Genomic DNA, 25,924 nt, shown 5'->3' with positions numbered 1-25,924 from the left:
AATAATAAAAATATAAATGTAAAATTATAAATTAAAATTTTAAAGCTAATTTTATTTTCAATATCAAAGTAAAATTAAAAATGGGATTTTTTAATTTTTTTAAAATTTATTACTAATAAAATATTAAAACAATTTTTAATATAGTTCAATATTTTACTGTTTTTTATGTAAAAATATTTTTCAATTTTTTTCATTATCGAATCCAATTATATAATAAACATTTGACTAAAGGAACACTTTCGAAGAGAAGTTTTATTTCTTAGACTCACAACTTCTTAATAAAAGCTGATTTTAGCGACACTTTCCTAATTTTGGTTCTAATGCTAAGAAAGAAGGACGAGCAGCAATTAGCAAAGCTGAACTAAACTCCATCTCGTTTGCATGTCAAATAATAAGCTTACTGAAGACCACAACATGTTCCTTTAAACCTTACTCCTCGACTAAGTTGCTGATTAAGTTGACGCTTTTATCGATTTCCCCCCTCCTTTTAATCTGGGGGCATTTCAAACGTTGATTACTCGGACGCTAATATCTAAAGGAGTGTTAGAGGTTGATGAGAGCGACGCATGCATTTCGGGAGATAGAAAGCGAGAGAAAATTCAGCTACTAATTGTGAAGTTAAAGGCAGCTGGCTCTTGAAATAATTACATAAAACAACCAAAGGGGAAAGTTTTCAAAGTTTTATTGATAAAATCGCCAGTATTATTGTCTGTTGCGTTGAATTATTACTAGCAATTATACCTGATTGATGACTAAATTGCCACTCACGGAAAGGGTGGTGTTTCTTTGATCACAAACTTTATTTTCTCGTTATAAAACCTCTCAGTTTTGCGTGCTTTTCTTCAATTACACTCAATTCTTATGGCTTTTTTCTCCCCTAGTATTATTCAGTTTCGTGTACAGAAGGCCTTTCGCTCTTTATTGAATCAATTAACGGAAGCATCGCGTTAATTATATTAAAAAAAGATTCTCTATAAAATGGGAAGTTATAATCCTTAATAGCAGCAATTATAAAAAAACCTTTTAAGCCATTAATGCTGGAAAACGCGTTTTTTTCATAATTATAAGTGTTTAAGATTTTATAACTTCACTTTTTTATTACCGTTACGTTTATTAACAATTTTATAAGAAAAATACTTGCAAAATATGAAGTTACTTCTTAAAATTGTAAAGATCATATAAGGATATTCTGTATTTATTTTTAACTTTTAGTGAAAGTTCTGAATATTCCCACAATACTTGGAAAAGTGCCAATTGTGTGAAGTGACATCTAGTGGCAGAAACATTTCGTTATGATGAAATAAATTAAATAAATGACAGAAATTGTAAACAAAACTTTCTAGCCACTAGGTGTCACTTCGTGTAATGGCTGCCATTATTGTATATAATTTGGCCACGCTGAAATTATTAAAATACATAAAATTTATAAAATAAATTCCTATACGTCTATATAATTAAATTAATGACTTATAAGTTATTAAAGAGCAGAAAATTAGCTCTAAGTGAAATCAATAAATTCGTTAAAATGTTTTAACGTTTATTCAAGTTAGAATAAGCATTTAAAAAAAAGGGGTGGTCAGAGTCGACTCAAATTCATCACCATTCCGACACTGAAATGTCACGTTGGCAAAGTGGAAGAGCACATCGTAAGCATTAAGTTAGAAACTTAACATTTCTACAAAACTCGGTCAGCGTAAATAGGTCACCAACCCACCTAGGGTAATTTCTTTGTTCTTTTTTTCTTGAAAGGCGTCTCCAGAATGTCTGAGATTCGTTTTATTTTTCACAATAAGTAAAGTTTGTGAAAAGTAGACGATATCCTAGTGAGTTGGTGGCCTACATTTAGCCGATTTTCTCATCTACACAATGTCTAAGAACAATAAAACTTTTATGACTTGCAAGAAACTATTTAGAATAAAATAAACACCCTATGGTCGATGAATGAATAGATTAAATTTAGAAAACTTCAATATTTTAAAGATTATGAAATATAAATTCGCTTACTACGTAACTATTTCTCCTTCAGGAAAGGTAAAGAATGAATTATATAGTTAGATTTATTCTCCGTTCTCTTTTTCTTCACAAAGAGTAAACAGTTTTGCCAGGAACCAAAATTCTTTGGGCTCGCTTTCTAAAATTCAAATAATTGGTGGATTCAAGAAAAAGTTGATAAAAATATAGGAGGTTTTAGATAACAAAATCTAGATGTTTACTTTTACAAAGAGTAGAGTGTTTTTCGTATAATGTTGACCAGTTTGTTCAGGGATTTCGACATTCGGGAATATAAGTGAGATTTCACTAAGCTATTTAGTAGCTATTTCGTATTATTCTCTGCTGACTTCAAGTACCATCAGAGAACGAAGATTTTCTTCTTTGCTATAACAAAGAACCTCTTTGTTGCTTCAGATCTATACTGAAATAACAAAACCACATTAGAAATGCAAGTGGCTTTCTAAAGCAATGGAAATAAAATACTCAGGAGAATTTGCTACACCGCTGAATAGAAATATTCCTCATAAACAAAGGAGTATTTGAAAACAAAAAGAGTTTTTTGCTCGCCAGCGCATTCTATCAAAGTAAATATTGGTTAAGTAAGAAAGATGAAGTTTTTTTTCCAAGCAATTTATTCAGTCTACCCGGTCATATACCATCAATGTTTACCCATTTTTAAAGTTTTAACTCTAAAATAAATAAAAAATTGTTTATTATTTTTTCCTGTGGATAACACGTTATTAAAAATAACATAACATGTATGGAGTATACCAGATCTGGCATTCATGCGCAAATGAGCTAGATAAACATTCTTTAGAATTCCTCTCTTGCGAAACGTATGGTGTATGAAAATTTCAAAGGTCACCTACATCAGAAACAGTTCAAGAAAGCACAAGATATTTCTTTATTTACTGCGTTGTGTTTTTATACAGGATCGGAATCTATAGATTTGAGTTTGAAGCCTGATTTAAATAGTGGCAAGGACAGAATGCTAAAATATTTCACCAATTTGTAATAATCTATATGTCCTGTTGGGATTGAAAAGGGGGGCGGCTTTCTAGACGACTGTTTTTTTTATTTTTTTGTGGTTGTAATGGCTGTTTATAGTTCAAGAGACGATCACAATAGTTGTGGCAAATACATCTGTATAATACACACTCCGTCTTGATATTGCTCTTCTCCGAAATCAAATAAGTACATCACTACATCTTTATTGGTTTATATTCTGTTGTCTTTTTTCCTTTTTTTTTTTTTTGCCCCATTCGAGTCCACGGCTGTTGCCAACTCGATTTTGGTCTTACAGCCTTATAATGATTGCCTTCATTTATATCTAGTTCATTTTGTCTCCGATAGGAGACGGTAAACTTGAATTAGGCACTAAGTTCACACACTCTCGCTGTGCTCGAGAACTGACAAAAATCGACCTGGCTGTCGAGGTTAGTGTCACCGGACGAAGAAGAAGAAAAGGAGAGCCAGAAGGGTGATATTCACAGCAAGAAAAGACGAAACCGGACGCCTGCTCCTGTTCAAAAGCGTTTTGCATTCACCTGAAATAAAACAAAGAAAAAACAATTCGTAAAAACCCATATTTAGCAATCCACTTTTCAGTTAAAAAACAATATGTGCACCACTGGATGTCCAAAAGTTAAACTACTATCGTAAAATATGAAACAACAAGACCAATATATTCTCCATGATATCTAAGTTGCTCATAGTCTCCCCGAGCAGGTTAGGAGCAACTTAGAGGGGGTCACAAATGGGTTCATTTAATATACTGTATAGTTTAAAATTTAATTATAAAAAAGTAAGGCAACACACAAATTTATTTAACATTTTAAGGAGTCGCGGTATCATAATTTTTGGGAACCAGTAGTAGCTAGGGTCATGGACTCTCGGGGAGCAGCATGTCTTCCTGGCGCCCCTGAGTGTGATAATGTAATGTGAATGTGATAGATAATTCCTTCAGTTTGCGTCCCTGAAGCTCGGCGCCCGAGGCATCTTACCTCCTCTGCACCACCATCGTTACGCCTCTGTTGAGAACCCCTGTTTTACGAAATTAATTTAAAAACTTAGTTGTAACTTAGATTTTGGACACCAATTTAAATCCCTTTTAAGTTCTAAATAAACAGAATTAAATGGAAACTCTAAACTATTTTACTTGGAGTAGTTGTTATAAATAGGAAGGAAAAGACATATAATCCTCTTCCGAGAGTTATTTAACCCGGGGTCCGGGTTAAATAATTCTTTGTCCGGACGTCCGGGTTACATAACTTTGATAATTTTGAAAAAATTAAAAGTCCGATTCACAGAAATTTTGCTGACAAACATAGTTCAGTCTTTGCAAAAAGCGACCAGTTGTAGCATGATTTCAATAGAAAATGCCATGCTGCCCTCGTCTCAGACCGACTAACTCGGCCACGTTGTGAAAAAGACCAACTGTGCTACCCACGCAGCTAAAATAATGGCCAATGTAGCCAAACCTTTCGCAAGGTTTCTATTGCCAATCGAAAGAATGGCTTCTGTTGAAAACTAGCAAAGGGATCTAACTCAGGTCCGACTCAATTCAGATAACTGGCATCTCTTATATACAGCATGCTTCTAAAGTGTCCAAAAATCCTTGGACGTATTCTAGGACCCAAAATAACAAAGAAAAAAAAAATCATATGAACCCGTGTTCCACCTAGGGCTGCTTGAATTTTCAAAAATATCTATTGAGTGGGAAAAAAAATTCACTCAAAACTCCGTTTAGAATATATTCCACAATTTTTGCACACATTTTTGGAAGATCACGCTCAGAAGTAGATGACTTGAATTTAGACCTTTTAAATAGTTTCCCAGAACGATTTTCATCCAGCCTGATGTCATAGTCCTTAGGTGCCTTGCCTGATACCCGTATACAATAACATCACGTGATTCAACAATCACTAACTGTTCCATTTACCCACGCCTAGAAGTATACGGATATCAGTATTCTGGATGCTCTAATAAACTGGTATAGTAGTGTATACTCACCGAAAAAGTGTCTATATGTATACCACTGCAATAAAATTCAATCTTTGTGTCGTTCGCTTGTAAATAAACGCTTCAGATGGAACAGTCACATGACTCCATCTTCAGGAACGTAACTCATTGGAGTCAGCCAACTGAAATGAAGTCCCGACTTTGATGTACTTCTTTTTGTTATTGAAGTAAGAATAAAACTTTTACAGAACTCGCTGATCTAAAGCCAATTAAAGCAAGCACTGGACCAAATTATTGTTGGAAACAGAGTATTGGTGCCTTTTGAAACGTTTGAAATAAATGGCATCCAACCATTTCCAGTTATCCAAACTTTAAAGTTTATAAAACAGGATCTTTTAGGGTAAACATTCATGCTGTTAGCTGTTATACGATCAGACAAAAAAGCAAAATGTTGTGGTGTTCAAAAGTTGGAATTTTTTTAAGGTTGAAAGTTGCGAAGAGAGAAGAAAGTGTTGGACGAATATAAAGATGTAATCAGAACTTCAAAAGATACTTGTTTATAAATCATGAAGTGCTATTTACCTGCAGCTGAAATATTAAACGTTAGGTTTCCCGTAATTCCAGGCATGATCGTCCGATGACACGTGTCATGGAGCCCTGATAGCTGGGTCATTTTTTCATTGGCAGAGTAGACCTGAAATTAGAAAGCATACAGTTTTTGTTAACATAATTATATACAGATCATTAAGCTGAATATACAAAAAATATCTTAAAAATATTAAATAAAATCATGTGGTAGAAGTAGAATCTGTTTATATACTCCAGACAATTTACCACAAAATTTAAGAGGGCTAGTTGTAATCCTAAGGTAGCGTACATCTACTCCTGTTGTCACTTTGTACAAGTGACAACTGAAGTTTTGACCATTCTTCCATTAGGATATCAATTACTGTTCTATTGTGGTTGGCAGAGAACTGTGAAGCTGAAATGCCCTTGCCAACATATTCTGAATTGGATTCAGACCTGGAGAATTAAGCGAAGAGGGAAGACGTTGGAAATCTTGGAATGTTCCTCGAATCATTCAGATGCAACACTGAATAGTTGCATTGTCGTCTTGAAAGAATCCATCGCAATCAGGGATAAAATTAAGTGCTGTAGGGCAAAGGTGGTCCAATACAACAGAGGATACTCGTTGGAGGTAAACGACTTTCTAATAGCATGAGCTGATCCAATCCGTGCCTACAGAATATACAGCCTTACCATGAAGCCTCAATCTTCTTGAGTGGTGGACACGAGACAGTTTGGATGCATGACTTCATCGGAGACTCATCAGACCGCATGATCTTTCTCCACTGTTCCACAGTCCGGTCTTGGCTTTAGTGGCACCACTCCAGTCCAATCTCTGGATTTTTCACAGAAAGAAAAGGCTTTATATGGGCACACGACTTCCAGATCCCAGATTCTTCAATCCCACACCATAGATCGGTTAGAAATGGGTCTTTCTTTGACTAAATTGAATTGTTCAATCATATTCTACACACTGGACCTTCTATTCTGACGTACAAATCTCTATAGATTGCTGAGATCTTTCTTGGAATACCAACTTTCTGCTGCATTCTCCTCTCGTCACCCACTCATTATATTCTTTTGAGATAGTTGCTTTCGACACACCAATGATTTCCTTTGTTTTTTCAATTGTGGCTCAACGTGCTCCAACAATTACACCTTTCTGAAAATCGGATGGGTCACTTGTCTTTCCCATGGCCAAGTCGACTAAGAAGTCCCAGTAAATCTGAGAAAACATATTTTGCCAACTGCAAAAATGTTTCTAATTTTTCAAGTGTATACCTTTCATAGATTGAGGCTTTTCAAAATGCCCATCTGACCGCTGATGAGACTCCAATCAGAGTGGAAACCCGGGCTTGAGTAGATAAACTCCAAGGCAGCCAATGGCAAAGTAGCAAATATTCCTGACTTGTGCTTTCGTGTGTAACCAGTGGATAGAATCATCGTGGAGAAGACCTGAGTTCGAGCCCCGTCGATGACGTGAAGGATTTTTATGAGCCTTTGTCACAACGTTGATGAATTAGTTAGTCTCATGAGAGGGTAGCATGGTTTTTACTCCCGGAAACTCGGGTTTTCGTCGAGCAAACAGAAAATCGACCTCAGAACACACGCAGTTTACAGATATTTATGACCATAGCTGCTGATGATCCTACCCACCCTTTTTTCTTCATTTCCAACATAAAATTATCTAATATTTTGGGACTCCACTGCCTATGTCACGCCCTTTGAATTATAATATAGGAGATTTAAATAACCTTCATTTATAATCCACAATTAGTGTCTTGAGTTTTCTTTTTAATGTCCTCGCCGGAATTCCAAATACGTGTAAGTACCCAAGTTAACTTAACTTCAAAAAAAGAAAAAGAAATCCGGCCCATCCCCCCGAATAAACAAGATATAAAATGCGAAGCAAGAATTCGTTGATAAAGACTTAAAGTCGTCCACCATTATCCAAAGACTTTTATTTGTTTATTAACACCAATTATTCACGCGGTCTCTCCGGTTAAAACACCTACCACTTTTCAACTGTCTATTTGGAGATAAATTTTAAGAGTTTTTTTATGTGGTTGTTCTAACTCACCAATTATCCCCAACATCGACGTAATTAGCCATCGAGGCGCAAGCAAATGCCAAAGTGCATGCAATAATTAACGCTATAATAGCGGTCATTAGATCCAAAGCAGAAATGCTATGGAAACGCTTCGCCAATGCACACAAAAGGCACCTGCTAATAAGCGGAGTTATCCATCCTTCGCAATGACGGACTACGTGTAAGCACGAAAATCTGATGTTTGGTAACAATGAACTCTGTTTACCCCTACATTGGTGGAAATGGTTGTAATGACTTTCATTTTCATTAAATATTCCAGTTGAGTTGAGTGTTTAAACACGTTTCCATGGTAATCAGAGGACATGTTTAAGTGGTAAAGTTTTATCCACCATTGAGTTTTAAAAATGGGTTACTTTTTGGGGTTCAATAAGACTCTTTTGAGTTCTGGAAGAGATAGAGATGGATGAAATAGTTTGAAGATTCAAAATTAACTTACAAAACAGTATTTCGTTTTGGTCTTTTTTAAGCCTGTTATGAGATAACTTCGTCCGTTTTCTTCCCAACCTCCATGACAATCGAAGCCTGAAATGGAAAATATTTTTATTTTATTATTTGAAAATTTCTTTAAATTATTTATTAAAGATTAGGTTTATTAATTGCAGGGAAAGGCTCCAGGGGAGATGGTTTTTTATCCAGTTGTAATTAAAACGTCTACCGCTACATCAAACGTCATTGAACTCGAAGAAGGTCCCCTGGATTGAGAAGTGCTAATGTCTCCTCAGTATACAGGAGTTAAAGATGGAGTAGATAACTATTAACTAGTGCGTTTGACTTCTGTGGTATGGAATATCGTAGTCTGTGGCTAAGGAGACGTTTCAGAACCATCTTGACAAGAATGGTATCTTCAATGATGATTCAACCTGACATGAAGATTTATAGGACCGTTGCTAGTAGGGGAGGACATGATATTCCTCTATCTGGACACCCATCCGACAGAAGCACCCTCGTGTGTGGCACAGTTGGTAGAATCGCCATCCTCCCTACACCTGGTGGAAAAGACTTGAGCTCGAGTCCCGTCAAAGACGGGAGGAATTTTTATTGGCCTTTTCATAACGTGGCTGAGTTAGTCGGTGTCAGGTGATGATAGCATGGTTTTTTTCTCCCGGAAACTCTGGTTTTTCGTCCAGCAAACAGAAAATCGACTTCAAAACACGCAATTTACCAACAGTATACATGGAGAAAAATGGCTTTAGTCGCTAATAGGTTACCCCAGAAATTCTCGAGTGCCTTCTGGTCCAGGGGAGGATATCCGTTGCCCTTCTTTTCCTCTTATTAGTTGTTCCTGTGGAAGACTCTGGTTTTCATCAAATATCCTTCTGTGTGTTTTTCTGTGAGTACTTTCCCTACATCGGTGAGGGTTTTTCAAGGAATTTCTGTTTAAGGATGTCCAGGTATTCTTCGATCCTCTGATAATGGATCTCGTGTCTTTCTTGAGGATGGTCTTCACTTTTCTGATTAGCTTTTAACTTCTGTTACCCCGTTGGTTCTGAGTCAGTTGATCTATCTTCACTCTTAACTCTTCTATCTCGTGTTGTAACCTTCTTTCCCAAGTTGGTAGTTCCTTGTCTTTGTGTTTTGTTTCTGTGGTCTCTGGTTTTCCTTCTGTTCATCCTGGTGGCTGCTACAGAGGCACACTAAATGGCTGTGCGGTATTATTCGCCGATTGATGTGGCTGTTGGGTATCTACTTCGGTATGGCGCAGGTCTTTATGGTGGGGTTCATCCTTCGAATTCTTGTAGGGCCTTCTTCCACTCTTCTCTTTCGAGTTCGGCTGCTTCGGGTTGTATTTTTTTTTATTTGAAGTTCCTTCTCCAGTTCTGGTTCGGTTGTGTCCATATTCTTGGTAGTTGGTCGCTCATATCCTGCTTGATTCTTTCTAAGATTGCAGGATCTATCAGATTCTTCTTGACGATGGACCATTTCTGGTCCACTACTTCCTGTTCGATGACCTGAACAGTTGGAAACCGTTTCAATCATTTGGTGTGTAGATTCGTCCTGTGCATGTCGATCCACTTCATGCGTTGCTCCATCGATGCTCCACCTCATGTGTTGGACTTCCAGTTGGTTGGTCTTACCCTTCCCTTGGGATAGTCACACTGGGGACAGTGCCAATCGCTTTACACTCTTCCGCAGGACATTCTCTCCAACCTTTTGAGCCGACCCCTTTGCCTAATGCCTGAACGCCAGTGAATAATCCTGCCACATACTTGATGCAGTATGTTCAGTATTTCTATGGAGGTGAACCTGTTTAGCTTTGGCTCTTGCATGCATCCAGTGGTGGGCGGTAATTATTTGCAGTGACACTAGATGGCGCCACTGTCTTCCTCACTTCGCTGTTGGGGAAGTAGGTCCGTCCGATGAAGCGACTTTCGTGATTTTTTCCTTTTGTGTTGAGGTTAGAACTCAGGTCCATCACATTGTTGGTCTTGCGTCGTAACCACTGGGCTAATAAAGTTGACTGTCACGCATGCGCCATTGGTAACCTGTTAGCTGCGCATGTCAAATTAACAACCATCCATTATTAGCAGTGCTTAAGCAACATCCACAACTTGTATTTAAGTTGTGGATGTTGTGGAGGATGCAAATGTTTTTTGTAAATTCCTAATTGTTTTTTAAATAGATTATTTAAACATAAATACAATTGTTTCTATTTTATAAGATAATAAATAAAGTTTTTTTTTTCTTTTTAGATTTTACAAAACAGAAAATGGATTTTAGTGAATTATTTTGCGTTGACTAAGATATATCAAAAGTTGTTGATTGTTAATGTTGCTTAAGGCATTTTAAGGATAATTCTCATAGGAGAAGGAGGGATTCTTACTGTAAATTTAAGAATATGCTTAAAATATGTCTAAATTCATATATTTCACGTGACTTATTTATATGCTAATTATTTTGCATAATATTAAGACACAGTCATCATCAGGTGTAAACCCGCAATAAATCAAACGCATCTCACCTGTAATGTTTCTAACGTTAATGAAATAAGATAGTACGAAGAAATCAGAGATAAAAATAGCAGCGACAGTCGCCGTTCACTAATTAGCATACAAATTGAGATAAAACGACAAGATTGTCAGAGGTTGTTTGAAACTAAATAAGAAAACGAAACTTTACAGACACTCCACAATCAGCATGTAAATGGAACTTTATAAAATTACCCTGTGGGAGTGTGCTGTTGTAGTATTCGATGTTCGAACCCCCGTTATTGCATTCTTCTCTTTAATAAACGGATTCCATTTCGATGAAAGACATTTTTTTTTGGAGTTTCTACATCTCGAGGAATATCTTAGTATAATTAGCTTCCTCGTGGATGCTGCAGTACACAGATTTGATCTTTTTAGTGGCAGATCGGGGGTATGGATGCCCTTAACAACATCTGACATTTATTTTACAATATTTAGCTCTCCGGCAGAACGTCTGCATGAGTGGTCACCTCGTAGGAGAAATAAATAAAAAAAAAAAAAAATCCAATATATCTGTATGGGGACTCAGTGGTGCAGACCTAACAGGAGAAGAGTTTGCTACGATCCCAAAAGATGAAAGTTTTCTCCATTAGTGAGTTCAGCTTCCTCAGCGTGACATCAGAGTTTCCCCTCGACTGCCCAACCGACTTTTCTGCTCGTTGGGAAAATAAAATGCCCTCAGTCTATGTAGACTTGGCATTCTGCCGACGTTGCATTATGGTGGAGGTTTCTGCAATATTTCTCAACTGGAGGGAGGGACGGCGCGCACGAAAATATCAACACAATAGCCTTGTTAGAGGCACTACAAAAAAAAGGCAAATTTGCCTTCGTTTTGGGTTGTTGTTATGGTCGCTCAATGATTTATAAATTCGTCCATTGCAGTCAGCGGCCAACAAAGAAAGCCATATTGTTTTCTTTCTTTCTTTTTTTATGTTTGTGGGTGGTGATGGCGTTCCTCTGGGTCTTATAATCAGTGATTTATGGAATTTTCGATTCTGCTTCTGTATCAGATTTTTTCTTTTTATTGTCCACTTCCGGTAGCTGATAATAAATTCATTGGAGTCTGTTTCCTCTCAGTTTCTCTGTTCTGCGTTAAATATTTTTTGTTTTATCGTGTTTTTAGAAAGGTTATACTTCTCTTTTTGTGCTTATTTAACTGTTCTATCTTTTTCTTATCCCTTCACCCTCTCTTTCCCTTATTTTTTTCTCTCATTCTAGCTCTCTTTTTCTTTATTCATGTTTATTTTCCTTTATATATTTTTCTCGTTTTCTTTTATTTTTATCCTTCTTAACTGTTCATTTTTCTCCTATCCGTCTTTCTATTTCTATCCGTCTTTCCATTCTTTTCCTCCCTAACATTCATTCAATCCTCTGTACTTTCTGTTTGAAAAGCCTTTAGCTTCCTTGCACTATACAGTTAACACTAATAATAACACTTTCCTTCTCTTCTGTTCTTTCACTTATTATTTGTCATTGCTATTTATCTTTCTTTTACTCTATTCCATTTTTCTTTTATATTCCTTCCCATTTTTTCTAGCCTCTCTCTCTCTTTCTCTCTCTATTTCTTTCTTTCAACGTTTTCATATATATTTTTCTCATTCCTCTTTCTCTTTCTTTCTATCCCATTTTTTTAAATTTCTTTCTATCTGTTTTCTTATATCTTTTTTTCCCTCAATCCACTTTATCTTTCTTTCTATTCCATTGTCCCATCCATCCTTCTATTTCACTTTCTTTCCTTGTTTCTGTACCATTTTCTCTCTCTCTTTCCATCCCATTTTTTTTTTCTTTCTCTCTGTTTCCTCTTATATTTGTAACCATTTTTGTGTTGTCTCTATTTTTTTCTTTCCATTCATTCTCTCTCTCTCTTTCTCCCTGTTCTTCCTCTATCTTTCTTTTTTCTCATTTCCTTCTCTTTCTTCTAACGCCCCCCCCCGCTTTCTTTCTATTGATTTTTCCTTTCTTTCTGTTTTCTTCTATATTACTCCCCATTTTTGTCTCATCTCTCTCTCCTTGCTTCTATTAATTCTCTCCCTCTGTCTCTCTCCTTCCTTGTTTTTCCTATAACTTTTTCTCGTTCCTCTCTTCTTTCTATTCCATATTTATTTATTTATTTATTTATTTCTATCATATTTCTCTTTCTTTATCTCATTCTATCTGTTCGAATTTTCTTTATTCCTATCTATTTCTTTTTATATTCCTTCCCATTTGGTGTCATATCTCTTTCTCTTTTCTCTCTCTCTCTCTGTTGTTCCTCTATCTTTCTTTTCTCTTTCACCCTCTTTCTTTTAACACTTTCCATCTCCCTTTTTATTCTTGCATAATCTTTTTGTCACACCCCTATCTTTCTTTCTATCCATCTGTTTCCTTTTATATACCTTCCTATTTTTGTCTCATCCCACTCTCTCTCTTGCTCCTTCCTTGTTTTTCCTATATCTTTTTTCTCCTTCCTCTTTTTCTTTCTTTCCTATCCATATTTCTTTCTATCCTATTTTCTTTCTTTATCTCTTTCTTTTTATACCAATCTTCTTTTTTTTTATATTTATTCCCATTTTTGTGTAATCTCTCTGTCTCTCCACCCCTATTTTTTTCTTCATGTTTCTTTTCTCATTTGTTCTCTTTCTTCCAAAGCCCTCAAACTTCCTTTCTACTCTTGCACTAATATCTTTCTCACAATTCTTTATCTTTCTTTGTTTACTTCCGTTTATATACCTTCCCATTTTTGTCTCATATCCTTGTTTCTATTGATTCTCTCTCTCTCTCTCTCTCTCTCTTTTTTTTTTCCTTTTCATGTTCTTTCCCTATTTTTTCTACCTTCTTTCTCCCTTTTTTTTATTATTCGTCTATTTTTTTTTCTCACTCTACCTATTATTTCTTTCATTCCTGTCCCATATTTATCTTCTTCATTTTTCTTTCTTTGTCTTCTTTTATCTTTTTTTTTTACTTTTCCTTTATTTTTCTTTGTATTACATTTCATTTCTCCCTTTATCTTTCTTTCTATACTATTTCATTTCTCTCTTTGTGTCTTTTTTCTATTTATTTTCCTCTCCATTCTTGTTCCTATTGATCTGCTCCCCCTCTCTCTCTCGTTCTCTAGGTTTCTATATACGACAAAGCACAGGCATCATCAAGAATGCCATATTACATACTGAGCATGCTCAGGCACTTGCGTACAAGAATATTTAATTTTTTTTGTCTTTTCAATAGAAAATTTTATGAAGAATATACACTGAGTGAGCACTGAATTATGACCACCTACCTAATACCGCGTTTGGTTACATTCGCAAGGATAACAGCCACAATTCTCCTAGGCATTGACTCCACTAGATGTCTGAAGATGTCCAGTGTCGGAACAGATGATGGTTGAGTGTCCATGTTCCTCACTTTCCATCCCAAAACATCCCACAGGTGTTCAAATGGATTAAAGTCAGGCTGTCATGGATTGAAGTCACGAAGGCTTCCATCGGCGAGTTGCACAAGGTATTTGGACAACTCAGCATTCGCAGTCGACGACGATCAATGGTTAGAAGAGCATGCCTCTTGGGTCGTCTGCTCTGGAATTTCATACGTCTGCGTGTGGAGCACTGTCGTTTGGCACATTGTTGCATTGCGATGTCAACTGTTTTCATTAAAACAATATAAACCTACAGAGGGATGGAATGCTCTTTGTTCGCGAGGTGGGCTATCATAGTCACGTGAGATCAGCACTTCCGGTTTCCTTTAAATGATCGAGTGGTGTCCACAATAATTTGCCCACTACATCCACTTCGGTATCTAGATCACAGGGTCAACATTGTCGACGGCAATTTCGCGCGAGCCTGTTCCGTGTCATATGTCCGATTCGTCCGTTTTATTAGCGATCCGAATGAACGATTCCATTCATACGTGGCCGTCCAATCGTAGCTCGTTCTCTGATCAAACACGTCTGCCATCCCTGATTAGCATGTTCATGCGGCCGATCTGACTGCTGTCGAGATAATCCGAATGCCTGTCACCTATAATACTTGTCTGTTTCACTTCTCTCGCGCGTCACGCCTTCGCAGCGAATTGCGTCAGCGCCGGCCCTATGTCGATACGGATATTAACCGAGGCAATTTTTGTTTAAAAAAGATTAGAAATGCTCGAAACCGAGTTTAGCGCAGTCCATATTAAAGTAGCCCATAAATAAATTTTATATATTGCATTATTTAAAATACACTTAAATCTAAATTAATTTCTTAAATACCGTGAAATATGAATAAAGATTTTAAAGATCATTTCTATTGACATAACGTTTTATATAAATAAATTAAAATAATAATAGATTAAATATTAAATTTTTAATATAAATGGCATTTAGGAATTCGGTACTTTTTTGTATATGCTTTTTGTTTTAAAGTATAATTTAAATAATTTTTTTAATTAGAAACTAATTTGATAAATATAAAAGATAAATTCGGTGGAGAAAAATAAATATCTTTTATTAAAATATTTATAAACAGAAAATAAAACAGATTTCTGTTCAATACTGCAGTTAATGACAAGCATGCGTAAATCTGGAATTTGCAATAAATGCATTAATTTGACTGCGCATGCGTGAAAGTAGGAAACGGATGTTTTTATTAAGTGCCTGGTTTGAGAGTTTGGTTTGTTTGGTCTTTACAAAGTTTGTTTTTAATTTTGAAAATTTTAAATTTCTTTTTGGTTACAAAATTAAAACAAAATTCCATGTACATAAAAATTCTCTCAATTAAATTAGATTAAATTAATTTAAATACTCTAGAATCAATTAAAATTCTGTTCGGTTAAATTAAATTAATTGATATGTTGTAGAATCACTTAAAATTCTCCCAATTGAATTAGATTAAATGAATTGAAACTCTCTGCAATCACTTAAAATTCAATTAATTAAATTAAATTAATTGAAATGATCTAGAATAACTTAAAATTCTCTTTAATTAAGTTGAAATGCTATACAATCATTAAAATTCTCTCAATTGAATTAGATTAAATTAATTGAAAGGTTCTAGGATCACTTAAAACTCACTTTTATTAAATTAAATTAATTGAAATGATCTAGAATAATTTAAAATTATCTTAAATTAAATTAAATTAATTGAAAAGCTCTAGAACAACTTAAAATTCTCTTTAATTAAGTTAAATTAATTGCAATGCCATACAATCATTAAAATTCTCTTAAATTAATTGAAATGCTTTAGAATAACTTAAAATTCTCTTAAATTAAATTAAATTAAATTAATTGAAATACTATACAATCGCTTAAAATTCTCTCAATTGTAGATCAAATTATAGGAAATGCTCGTAAAATCAGTTGAAATTCTCTTAAATTAATTTAAATTAAATTAACTGAAATTCTCTAGAATCACTCAAAATTCTCTTTAATTAATTAAAGAGAATTTTGAGTGATTAATTAAAGAGAATTAAGTTAAATTAAATGAATTGAAATTCCCTAGGATCGCTTCAAATTCCCTTTAATTAAATTAAATTAACTGAAATGCTCTAGAATAACTTAAAATTCTCTTTAATTAAATTAAATTATTTGAAATGCTATACAGTGACTTAAAATTCTTCCAATTGAGTCAGATTAAATTAAATGAAATGCTATAGAGTCTAGAATCACTCAAAATCCTCTTTAATTAAATTAAATGAATTGAAATCCCCTAGGATCGCTTCAAATTCTCTTTAATGAAATTAAATTATTTGAAATGCTATACAGTCAGTTAAAATTCTCCTAACTGAGTCAGATTGAATTAAATGAAATGCTCTAGAATCACTCAAAATTCTCTTTTAATTAAAATTAAAATCTCAAAATTCATTTAATTAAATTAAATGAATTGAAATTCCCTAGGATCTCTTAACATTCCCTTTAATTAAATTAAATTAACTGAAATGCTCTAGAATATACTTAAAATTCTCTTTAATGAAATTAAATTAATTGAAATTAAATGCTATACAATCACTGAAATTCTCTAAATTCAATTAGAATAAATTAATTGAAATGCTCTAGAATCACTTAAAATTGTCTTTAATTAAATTAAATTAATTGAAATGCTCTAGAATCACTTAAAATAGCCTTATTTTACTGAAAAGAAGTTAATGGAATGCAGACTTACTCTTTACGTCCCTGAAGGAGGCGCAGGTTGTGAGAAATTCTAAGGAGTCTTGTGACCTACATCCCACTACCAACGCTGCTGTATCCCGACATATTTCCGGTCTAACAGCCACTTTTCCACTTTGGACTCTAATTCCATCTGTTTCTACCAACATCGGACACCTGGCAGAGGCAGGATCTGGCGCTTATTAAAAAAGAAAAAAAATGAAGAAGAAGAAGAAGAAGAAGACAATTTAAACTCCAAAATAACATAATGGGAATTCATCTATAAATTTGTATTATTAAATAAAGACATCTCTACAAACTGAATTTAAATATTGTGTACATTTTCTTTCTTTACACTTTTGGATTAGTAGACATTTCAAATTTTCAATTCCAGAGAGCAATAAAAAAGAAAAAAGAAAAAGAAGGTATTCTTTATCGTTGGGAAAGAAACAGCCTTCTTTGACAGATGTCAAACGGATGTTTACGTAAAATCTAAGGATGTCAGAAAATTTACTGTTCTGGTACACAGACATCAAACTATTATTCTATAAACGAGAATATAATGGGAACTCTATAGTTCGCTTCACATCGACTCAAAGAAGATTGAATGCTTGGTTTTATTTAGATAATGGAAGTGTGTTACCAGAATGCCTTTCTGGAAATAATTTACTTACAAGTAAAGATGAAGAAAAAATGTTTTTTTTTTTTAAACAACAATCGGTACGTTTGAAAGAGGAAGAATCATTGAATTTCCCAAAGGATGGACGATATGATATGAAGCGAGAAAAAAAATATATTTGAAATTACAATTTGTACTTTAATCACCACTGATGATGTCATTGTCTCTTAAAAGCATCCATCGCTGCAAAGCTTTGATCTTTACTCAAATATTGGCCTTTGTATAGACGCCTTTCTGGCAAGCAGACATTTCACAGTAATTATGCGTTTCCAAAGTGTGACTAGAAATTCAAAGTGATACAGATAAGTGTTTAAATTAAGAGCTGATGAGTGTACCCATTTCCAGTAACATTAACCTCATCTGGCAGAGCTATTTGTAACAGTATAATGCACCTTGTCTTCTCCTCTGGTGTTGGTATGACAACCAGCAACCCGGAGCAACACAAGAGAAAGCCATATACTAAAGCCTCGTGTCTTTTCACATGTTCATCACGGAGTTAGTGGATCAAGACGAAACTGTGGAGAGACGACACACGGTTCTGCTAACTCTTAGCACCGACTGCGGGGCAATTTGCATAATAAATCCGTTGACGTCTATCCTTGCGTTCGCTGCCCTGATTATCTGCTTAAAGTGTTAATGGCCTTATCAAGCTTTGAATAAAGGGAAACTGTAGGGGTGAGGGGGAAGCACGGTGTGGGTTTCTAATTCACTACACTCCAGCTATCGACGGTAGAAAGAAGGGGGGGGGGGTTGAATGAAAATGTACAGTGAATAAGTAAAAATTTAACCGCTGACTCACGATATCATCTATAAGGTAATGGATGGTGTCGAGCAGCAGTTCTTGGCATGATTTAGGCTTCTACTTCTTGCTGTTATCAATTCTACACTGCAGGAGAGCCATAACTGTTCGATCCTTCGTTTGATACCACTACAAGACGATTTAGGAGCGAGAATTTATTCTTCTGCGTTGGTACATCCTCTCAAATGGTGCTGCAACTTACCATTTATAAAAATAACCCCTAATTAGAAATGTAGTCGGTTTATAGGTGCATAAGTAACTTAGGACATTGCTCCTCTTAATAGTACATATGTGTGAGATGAAAAACCCGAATTGGTTAACTACAGAACTTCTCCTATAGAAATTATTGGCGTCATAGCCGGGATTTGAACCCAGACCTCTCCAAAATGATGACAAGTGACGAAACTACTATATTACTATGGAGGGTGCCCTATTCTAAAAGGGTACCCTCCCTTTAATCTCACTTGACCGTTCCTAAAGATCGGTCAGTCCTCTAGGGGAGATGAGGATGCCAGAAACTTGGCTCTAAACATGGATTTCACCACTTAAATCCTCCAATAAGCAAAGTGGTGGTATTGCACTGGTTGATGAGGGTCATCTACCCCTAGATATTATTCTGAATTAGCTACCCTATCGCTTAGGCCTCGCTGCTAGGGGGCTCTCGCCTGTAATATATATTTTTTCGATTTAAAATATAAAATTAATTAAAATAAACAAAGTTAATAATTAAAAATATTTTACAAATTTCATGTCTTTTATAATTTTAAATACAATTTAATAATTTTTTGCAGCACCTTTAAATTTTAAATGATTAATAAAGTTTAATAATGGGTAGTTTTAAAATTTAAGAAATACTCTAATATATTAGAATTAAATTAAAATATTTAAAAATAATAACACTTAACAAAATTAAATAAAAAATAAAATATATTAAGATCGCCTTTTATCCCTTTGTCGGTGTATTTTATAAAAATCAGAAACAATAATGGTCCAAGAATCAATCCATGGGGAACCATAGTCCTGACATTGCACCAGTCTGAAGAATATCTATTAACCACAACCCTCTGCCCTCAGCCACCCTGCAATCTTAGAGTCTTTCCAGTGATCCCAACATGTTCCAGCTTATACAGTAACCTTAACAGTAATGTTGTGTGTCCTTCAGAATGCAATTTCTATCTAAATTTCCCTGGATTGCACTCTTAACCATTTCCTCTAAGATTTTCCCTACCACTGAAGCCAGACTAACCTGTCAGTAGTTACTGACTCCACTCTTAGAACCCCTTTCTGTACTGACGATACATTGGCTCTTCTGCAATCGAAAGGAATCCCTCTTGAGTACAATGATGTCCTCATAATTAACCTCAGTGGTTCAATACACTCTCTGGTTGCCTCCTCAAAGTTACTGGGTATATGCCACTACAAGTGCTTTAGCCAGTAATTTGTGTCTCGAGGATCTTCTCTGGGACCTCTTCTCTTTACTATTTTACTTAAAGATGTTTTTAATTTCTTATTTTTTGAAGATTTTTACCCATTTTAATATTGAGACAATATAAAGGTTTTATTGGCATTTTGGCTTTTGTAGACAATCATAAAATTATATTAATTTGGTTTTTGAGTGGGCAAATGAGAATGGTATCGATCTAAATTTGAATTACTCCTCTTTTGTTTTTTATACAGATTTTATTAAAAAAAACTACTTGTTTTAAATATGCTTATAATATTATTAACGCTTGATTATTATATTCATAATTTAAGTTTATTTTATTAAAATAAATATTTTATTTCACTTAAATGTTTTTTGATAACACTTGTGTATAGACAAATGGTGCATGCTCAAAATGAGCATGCGTGGCTTTAACTCATATGCGCATGCGTCGATTTCCTTTAGTTTTAGCTATTCAAGGTCAAAAGAAGGACTTTTTATAAATTTTTGATTTTAATTTGATTTGATTACTTTATTAAGAAATTTCAAAAATAATTTTATAAATTAATTTTTTACAAATATCTATAATTTTTAAATTACTTCTGTAATATTGTTATTATTTAAAAATATATAAACAAAAATATAAAAAAGAGGAAAATTGTTCGAACAATAATTTTTTTAAAAAATTATTATTTTTTAATTTCTATTTCCTTTTGTAAAATAAATCTAATTTTAAAGAAGAGTTACAGAGTATACATATTAATATCAATATATATTTAATATATTTATGAATAAATTTTAAATTAAATTAAATTAAATAAAAATTGAAGTGGAATTCAACTTTATGTTTTGCGTTGTTCTATGTGAAAATGTTGATTATTTGGTTGTATATTTAAATCCAAAGATAAAACGCTTTTTTTTTTACTTTCAGTCTCTCAGTTCATTTGCTATAAGGTCAGCAACTTTTCGTCTTTCATGTTTGGAGTACAATCAAAAATGGATTAAAAAAAAAAAAACCAGCATGACTCGAAAAAAATGGTTTCTCTCAGCTTTCTTCAGTATTGACGAAATTTATTTAAGAAGTCCATCTCCTTATCAAAGGAAGCAAGACATTAATTAACTGGAATAAGGTCGTCTACAAAGACTTCTTGCAGTCCAGACTGCTTTCCAAAAAAAAAAAAAGAACCAACTTTGTGCAACCAAAAATAAAAATTGTCTTCAGTCTTACAATGAGACTTTTTTCCCTAAAAAAATTGTAAAGGAAGAGTGAGTTAACGCTTTGCTTTTAGAATTTACATAGTAGAATAACAGACAAAGAATTGCTTTTGATTACCCCGGGATTGGAGTTATTTTTCAAGCATGGCTTTGCCTTTTCCGGGATGAAAAACCATGGCATATCTTCAATTCAAACTTTCCACGTCACCCCACTGAGGAATTTTATATTAAACTTGACTATCAACGAATGAAACGAGATTAATTTAAAACCAACGACGTTGCTGCTGTTAAAAACTGGTAGAGAACTCTTCTTTTTATATGTCAACAACACTATAATTTTGAAGTTTTTAACTCAGAAGAGAGAAATAAGTCGCAGGGAGCCAAATGTGCAAAATAAGAACGAATCAGACATGTCAGAACAAGCATCCGAACTATGATTCCTTCTTTATTTATTTCGAAGAAGTTAAAAATATCTTCAAGAGTATCGAAGCTTTTTCTCTAAGTATCAAATCTTTACAGCGATGAAAACAGAATAAGCATTAAGAATTTGACTGTTTTTTTATTGCATAATTCGACATTTGACAGGAAACGTCACGAAATGTTTCAGGCAATCTAAACACGATGACACACGCTTTATCTATCGAAAGGAAATACTCTTTATCGAGTTGTAGTCCTGGTGGCAGACAAGAACAGGGAAGAAATATTATCATAATGGTTAATCGATTTTTGAAAGAAATCATTCTGGGAAGCTGGAGGGTATGGAAATTTTCGAGCCTGATATTGAAATATTTAACAGATAACCTTCCTATCTGTTCACTAGGACATTAAAAAAAAATACCAGAAAATTAAACTCTAATGAAAATCTATTGAATGAACCCACATAAGCCAATTGAAAGATAACTGATGTTTTTGTTGGTAATGAATTGTACACCAGAAACGTAAAATAATGCATTGCTTTTTGGAATCCGCTATATTTTCCATTTTTCCTCTTTCCCTACTAAATCATCATGATGTACAAATATCATAGGTATTTTGATGTCTCTCAGCTCCATACATATTCGCATTCAAAGTACCTCTTTGTCTGGAAAAGCATTTCTCCTTCGCGACATTGATAAATGGATGGTAACTAATCCTTATAGGTCCAATATATTTATTTTCTTTTCAACGATACCTCAGAGGATTGCAATCCTCGCGAGACGTAACACACCATTCACTAAACCTAATGCTCCTACTATACCAATAAGACCTTATATTTCATTTCGTTCTAGAATAATCGTTACCAGACTGCTATTTCGTTTCTTTTGAATAGACTTGAGCCAGGGATAGCGGATAGAAAAGGTCCTATTTTGCTGCGCGAATGCTGAAATTCGGTGTTTATGTCGAATAGATATTGAGAACGTGACCTTTCTTAAAGCATTTTCTTGAGGAAAGACTCCTTTATACACTGGTTACTCAAAAATTTTAACGAATTTTGTATTTTGAAAGAAATAGCATAACTAGTGGACGCTGCTGTGGGTCAACAAAACCCTTTTGAAAACATTTAACCACTTCAACTGGTTGTAGGTGACATTTAGAATGAATATATTGTGGTTACAGGACACAAATGACCATCTATTGAATATCTCAATCTTCCAACACAATCTTCCTTTCTAAGGAGCACAACACATCGTGAAGGATCAATTAAGAACATAAGGAATTATGTTTGGCTGAAATTTGTAAAGTTCTGCATACATTTGACTTCTCTGCGAATTATTAATATTACTAATAATTCACAGCAGGTCGCAATCCAGGGTTTTTTCCTAATTTTTTTACAAATTTTTAGAATTATACAAGTTCTAAATATACACTTTCGCCTAAAAGTTTGGAATCATGTTTCATTTTTCTTAATTTTCAAAGATTTTATTAAAATAGGACCAACTCGTTTACCAATTTTTATTAAAATATTCCAGAAAGGTGCAGAACATTCCTGAATGTGATAGAAAACATTGGGTTGTAGATGATTCTAGTATTTGCAATAATATAAATTGAAGAACGCAAGCTATAACTAATAAAATCGAACACCCGTTATTCAGAAAGGGTGTTTGGGGTAAGTTTTGTGTTTCTTGATAAACATGGCAATAAATAAGGAATTAGATGTTGAAAAAAGATGTGCTATTATAACTCTGTATAAAAAAGTCATTCCATGAGAAACATTGGCAAAAACTGGGTGTTTCATTTAAAGCAGCACAGACCACCATTTGAAGATTCAAAGAGATTGGTAAGTTAAAGGACAAACCGTGATTAGGACGACCGCGCGTAACAACGGAAGCACAAGATAAGACCATAACATTGACTTCTAAACGTAATCGCACTTACTGCACCTGAAATCCGAGTTGAGTTCAATAGGAGCAAAGAAACCCCCGTGTCTACATCGATTGTAAAACTTCGTCTTATAAGCAGGACTTCATAGTCATGTAGCGGTTCGAAAACCATTTTTAAACCTGGAAAATCGAAAGAAATGGTTGGTTTGAGATAAGAACCATAAACATTGGACTACTGACTAATGGGGAAAAAAAAAGTACTATGGACGGATGAATCCAAATTTGAAATATTTGGATCCAAGCGTAGAGTTTATGTGGGACGATCAACGAGGGGGAAAATAATGATGCCATTGTTTAGTGCCTACAGTCAAGTACGGTGATGGTTCTATCATAATCTGGGGTTGCTTTTGTTTTTCTGGAGTTAGTGACATCGTCAGAATTAAAGGAATTTTAAGAAAAGAAGGCTATATAATTATTCTTGAACATAATGCAATATCCTCTGGACTTCGACTTTGTGGAAGAAATTTTATATTACAACAAGACCCGAAGCACAGGTCCAGGCTGTGCTGGGACCTTCTAGCAACTAAACAACAGGAGGGGGTATTGCAAATTATGGTGTGGCCACCCCAATCGCGTGATTTAAACCTAATAGAGCTTTTATGGCCGTTAAGTCACTGAAGTCTGCCCATCTTTACAAAATTTTGGAGGAACATTGCAGATTGCTTGGAATAATGTTAGTCAAGACACTATTATTGCTGTAAAATTTTAAATGCTTAATAAAAAATCTTAAAATACTTTGTAGTGTGTTGTTTTTTATATTAAATCTTACATTATCATAGCTAATTTCAAAATAATAAAACTGTTGTCATACACTGTGATTCCAAGCTTTTAGGGGGGAGTGTACACTGTTATCATAAATTGCATGTCCAAAAAACCCTGTTGCATCTATTGGCTACTTTCTTTTCTTTATATGCGTACTCACTCACTAGGGTTACAAACTCCACTGTGGAGGAATCATAGATTGGTGATTGGCAGGCATCTTGTGGTCTTCTTACAAATTCTCCTGGAAAAAAAATGCAGAAAGAAAAGATGAGTTCCTTACAATTCACAATACAAATATAATAATCTCTCTCTCTCTCTCTCTCTCTCTCTCTCTCTCTCTATTGCATCATTGTCGTTCCACCAGAAAGTAACGTTATTGTAAGGTTACTATGGAAACAGCAAGCGAAATGTGTTTTGAACTGAAATACTTGAAAAAAAATTATACGCATATAATGACTTACCAATTTGAATTTCAATGATGTGTTTGTTTCTCCTGTGGAATGTCATGCAGACAAACCCATTATTGCTGAAAGGGAAAACAGAGTGCTTCTTATTAAGAAAGAAACATTCGCGCATTAATTTTTTTTTATGCATGCACTATACTTCAATCAAAAAAAATTAAGAAAACAGCATTCAGGTGTTGATTTTTTTATTTTTCGATGGACATATTTAATTCTGAAGCTAAACTAATCAAAATAGCTGAACTTGAGTTGTACAGATTCAACCAACTGTTTGAGCAAACTTGGATCATTCTAAGAGATAGCTAGAGATAGTCACGGTTTGCTTAAATTATGGTCATTTTCTTTGCCATATATAGATACTTATAAACTTATAGATGATATAATCACATCAAGGGATTTGTTGGTCCATATTCGTCAGTTTTATTGACCTAGTGGGTCGTGGTTTAACTGCTCATTTCCATCCAATTTCACAAACAGCAATGAAGGAGTCTATGTTGGACATGTGATCTTCCTCTGGGGTAATCTCAGTTTCAAAATAGCATTTTCGAGATCGTGACAAACAGAAGCTGATGGTTATGGGAAAACTGAAGCAGTCAAAGAGAACCTTTCCTCAACAGCATCCTAAGTTCTAATTGTATCTATTTACAGGCGTGGGGAAAGGAAAGCATTTAAGCAACTCCATTAAGCCAATCCGATCTCATATCACTATTTTTCGATAGTAGGCCACCCTTGATGAATATAGATATAAATCGTGAACAGCTTATAAAAGTCAAAAGATAACCCATCATCGCTAAAATATACACCATATGGAAATATGGTGTATATTTTAGCGATGGTTATCTTCTGTTATTTCCAGTATATCAATTGCAGTATTTCAAAACTTACACATAGGGAAGGAAAGAGTTACTAACAGTCCCACCATCATGAAGGTGCAAGCAGAGGATGTTGTGGTTGATTTTTAATGAGGTTCGGCAGATTGACCGCACTTTATCGAAATTCTGTCAATGTCTTACAACTAGAATACGTCCCAGAATGCACATACTTTTTAAACGGCCTGTATAACAAGCTACAGACTATACACAGAAATTCTGTCAGGGTGCAAAGAACAGAGATGAACGCAAAGCTGGCACATACAATGTCCAGTTAAAACATAATGACCCCTGTGTTTTAGAAATTGACCATTCCTCCCCGTTTGCTGGCACACGTATCGCGGTGAGGACCAGTAAAAGTGATACTGTGGGTTCATAGCGTGCGGTCCATACGAAGTAACTGATCGACACGGACAAAGGACGTGATCTGGTGGGCTTCGAAAAAGGGATGATTGCTGTACCGGCCAGGGACTATTGGGAAGCAATCCTGACGACATGGTACTACGCATCTCCTGAAACGCTCAGAGGCCCTATAGAGACAATGCCTCTCTGTGTGGTGGCAGTACGGACGGCAAGAGAAGGATATACTCACTATTAGGTAGGTGGTCATAATGTTTTGGTTGGACAGTGCAGGCTTACTGAAGCCGTAAAAATTACAGTAAAGGT

General features: G+C 34.7%; 1 protein-coding gene across 1 annotated transcript in view; it reads right to left on the bottom strand.

Annotated features, from left to right (window-relative positions):
• Window positions 1-2,913: 2,913 nt before the first annotated feature.
• LOC150075445 (uncharacterized) overlaps window positions 2,914-25,924 on the bottom strand; it is a 244,358-nt gene continuing 221,347 nt past the window's right edge. The window contains exons 9-14 of the mRNA XM_090389152.1: window positions 24,390-24,454; window positions 24,089-24,169; window positions 16,707-16,889; window positions 8,067-8,152; window positions 5,536-5,647; window positions 2,914-3,539 (exon numbers count right to left, since the gene is read on the bottom strand). Coding sequence (XP_090245278.1) covers window positions 3,436-3,539; window positions 5,536-5,647; window positions 8,067-8,152; window positions 16,707-16,889; window positions 24,089-24,169; window positions 24,390-24,454 — 631 coding nt within the window. The 3' untranslated portion in view covers window positions 2,914-3,435. The remainder of the gene's footprint in view (window positions 3,540-5,535; window positions 5,648-8,066; window positions 8,153-16,706; window positions 16,890-24,088; window positions 24,170-24,389; window positions 24,455-25,924) is intronic.

The sequence above is a fragment of the Mastigoproctus giganteus genome, chromosome 14, assembly GCF_048544385.1.
Source record: "Mastigoproctus giganteus isolate SK-2022 chromosome 14, ASM4854438v1, whole genome shotgun sequence".
NCBI classification, from domain to species: Eukaryota; Metazoa; Arthropoda; class Arachnida; order Uropygi; family Thelyphonidae; genus Mastigoproctus; species Mastigoproctus giganteus.
Note: the sequence above shows the minus strand (reverse complement) of the source record. Positions and strands in the feature narration are given on the sequence as shown.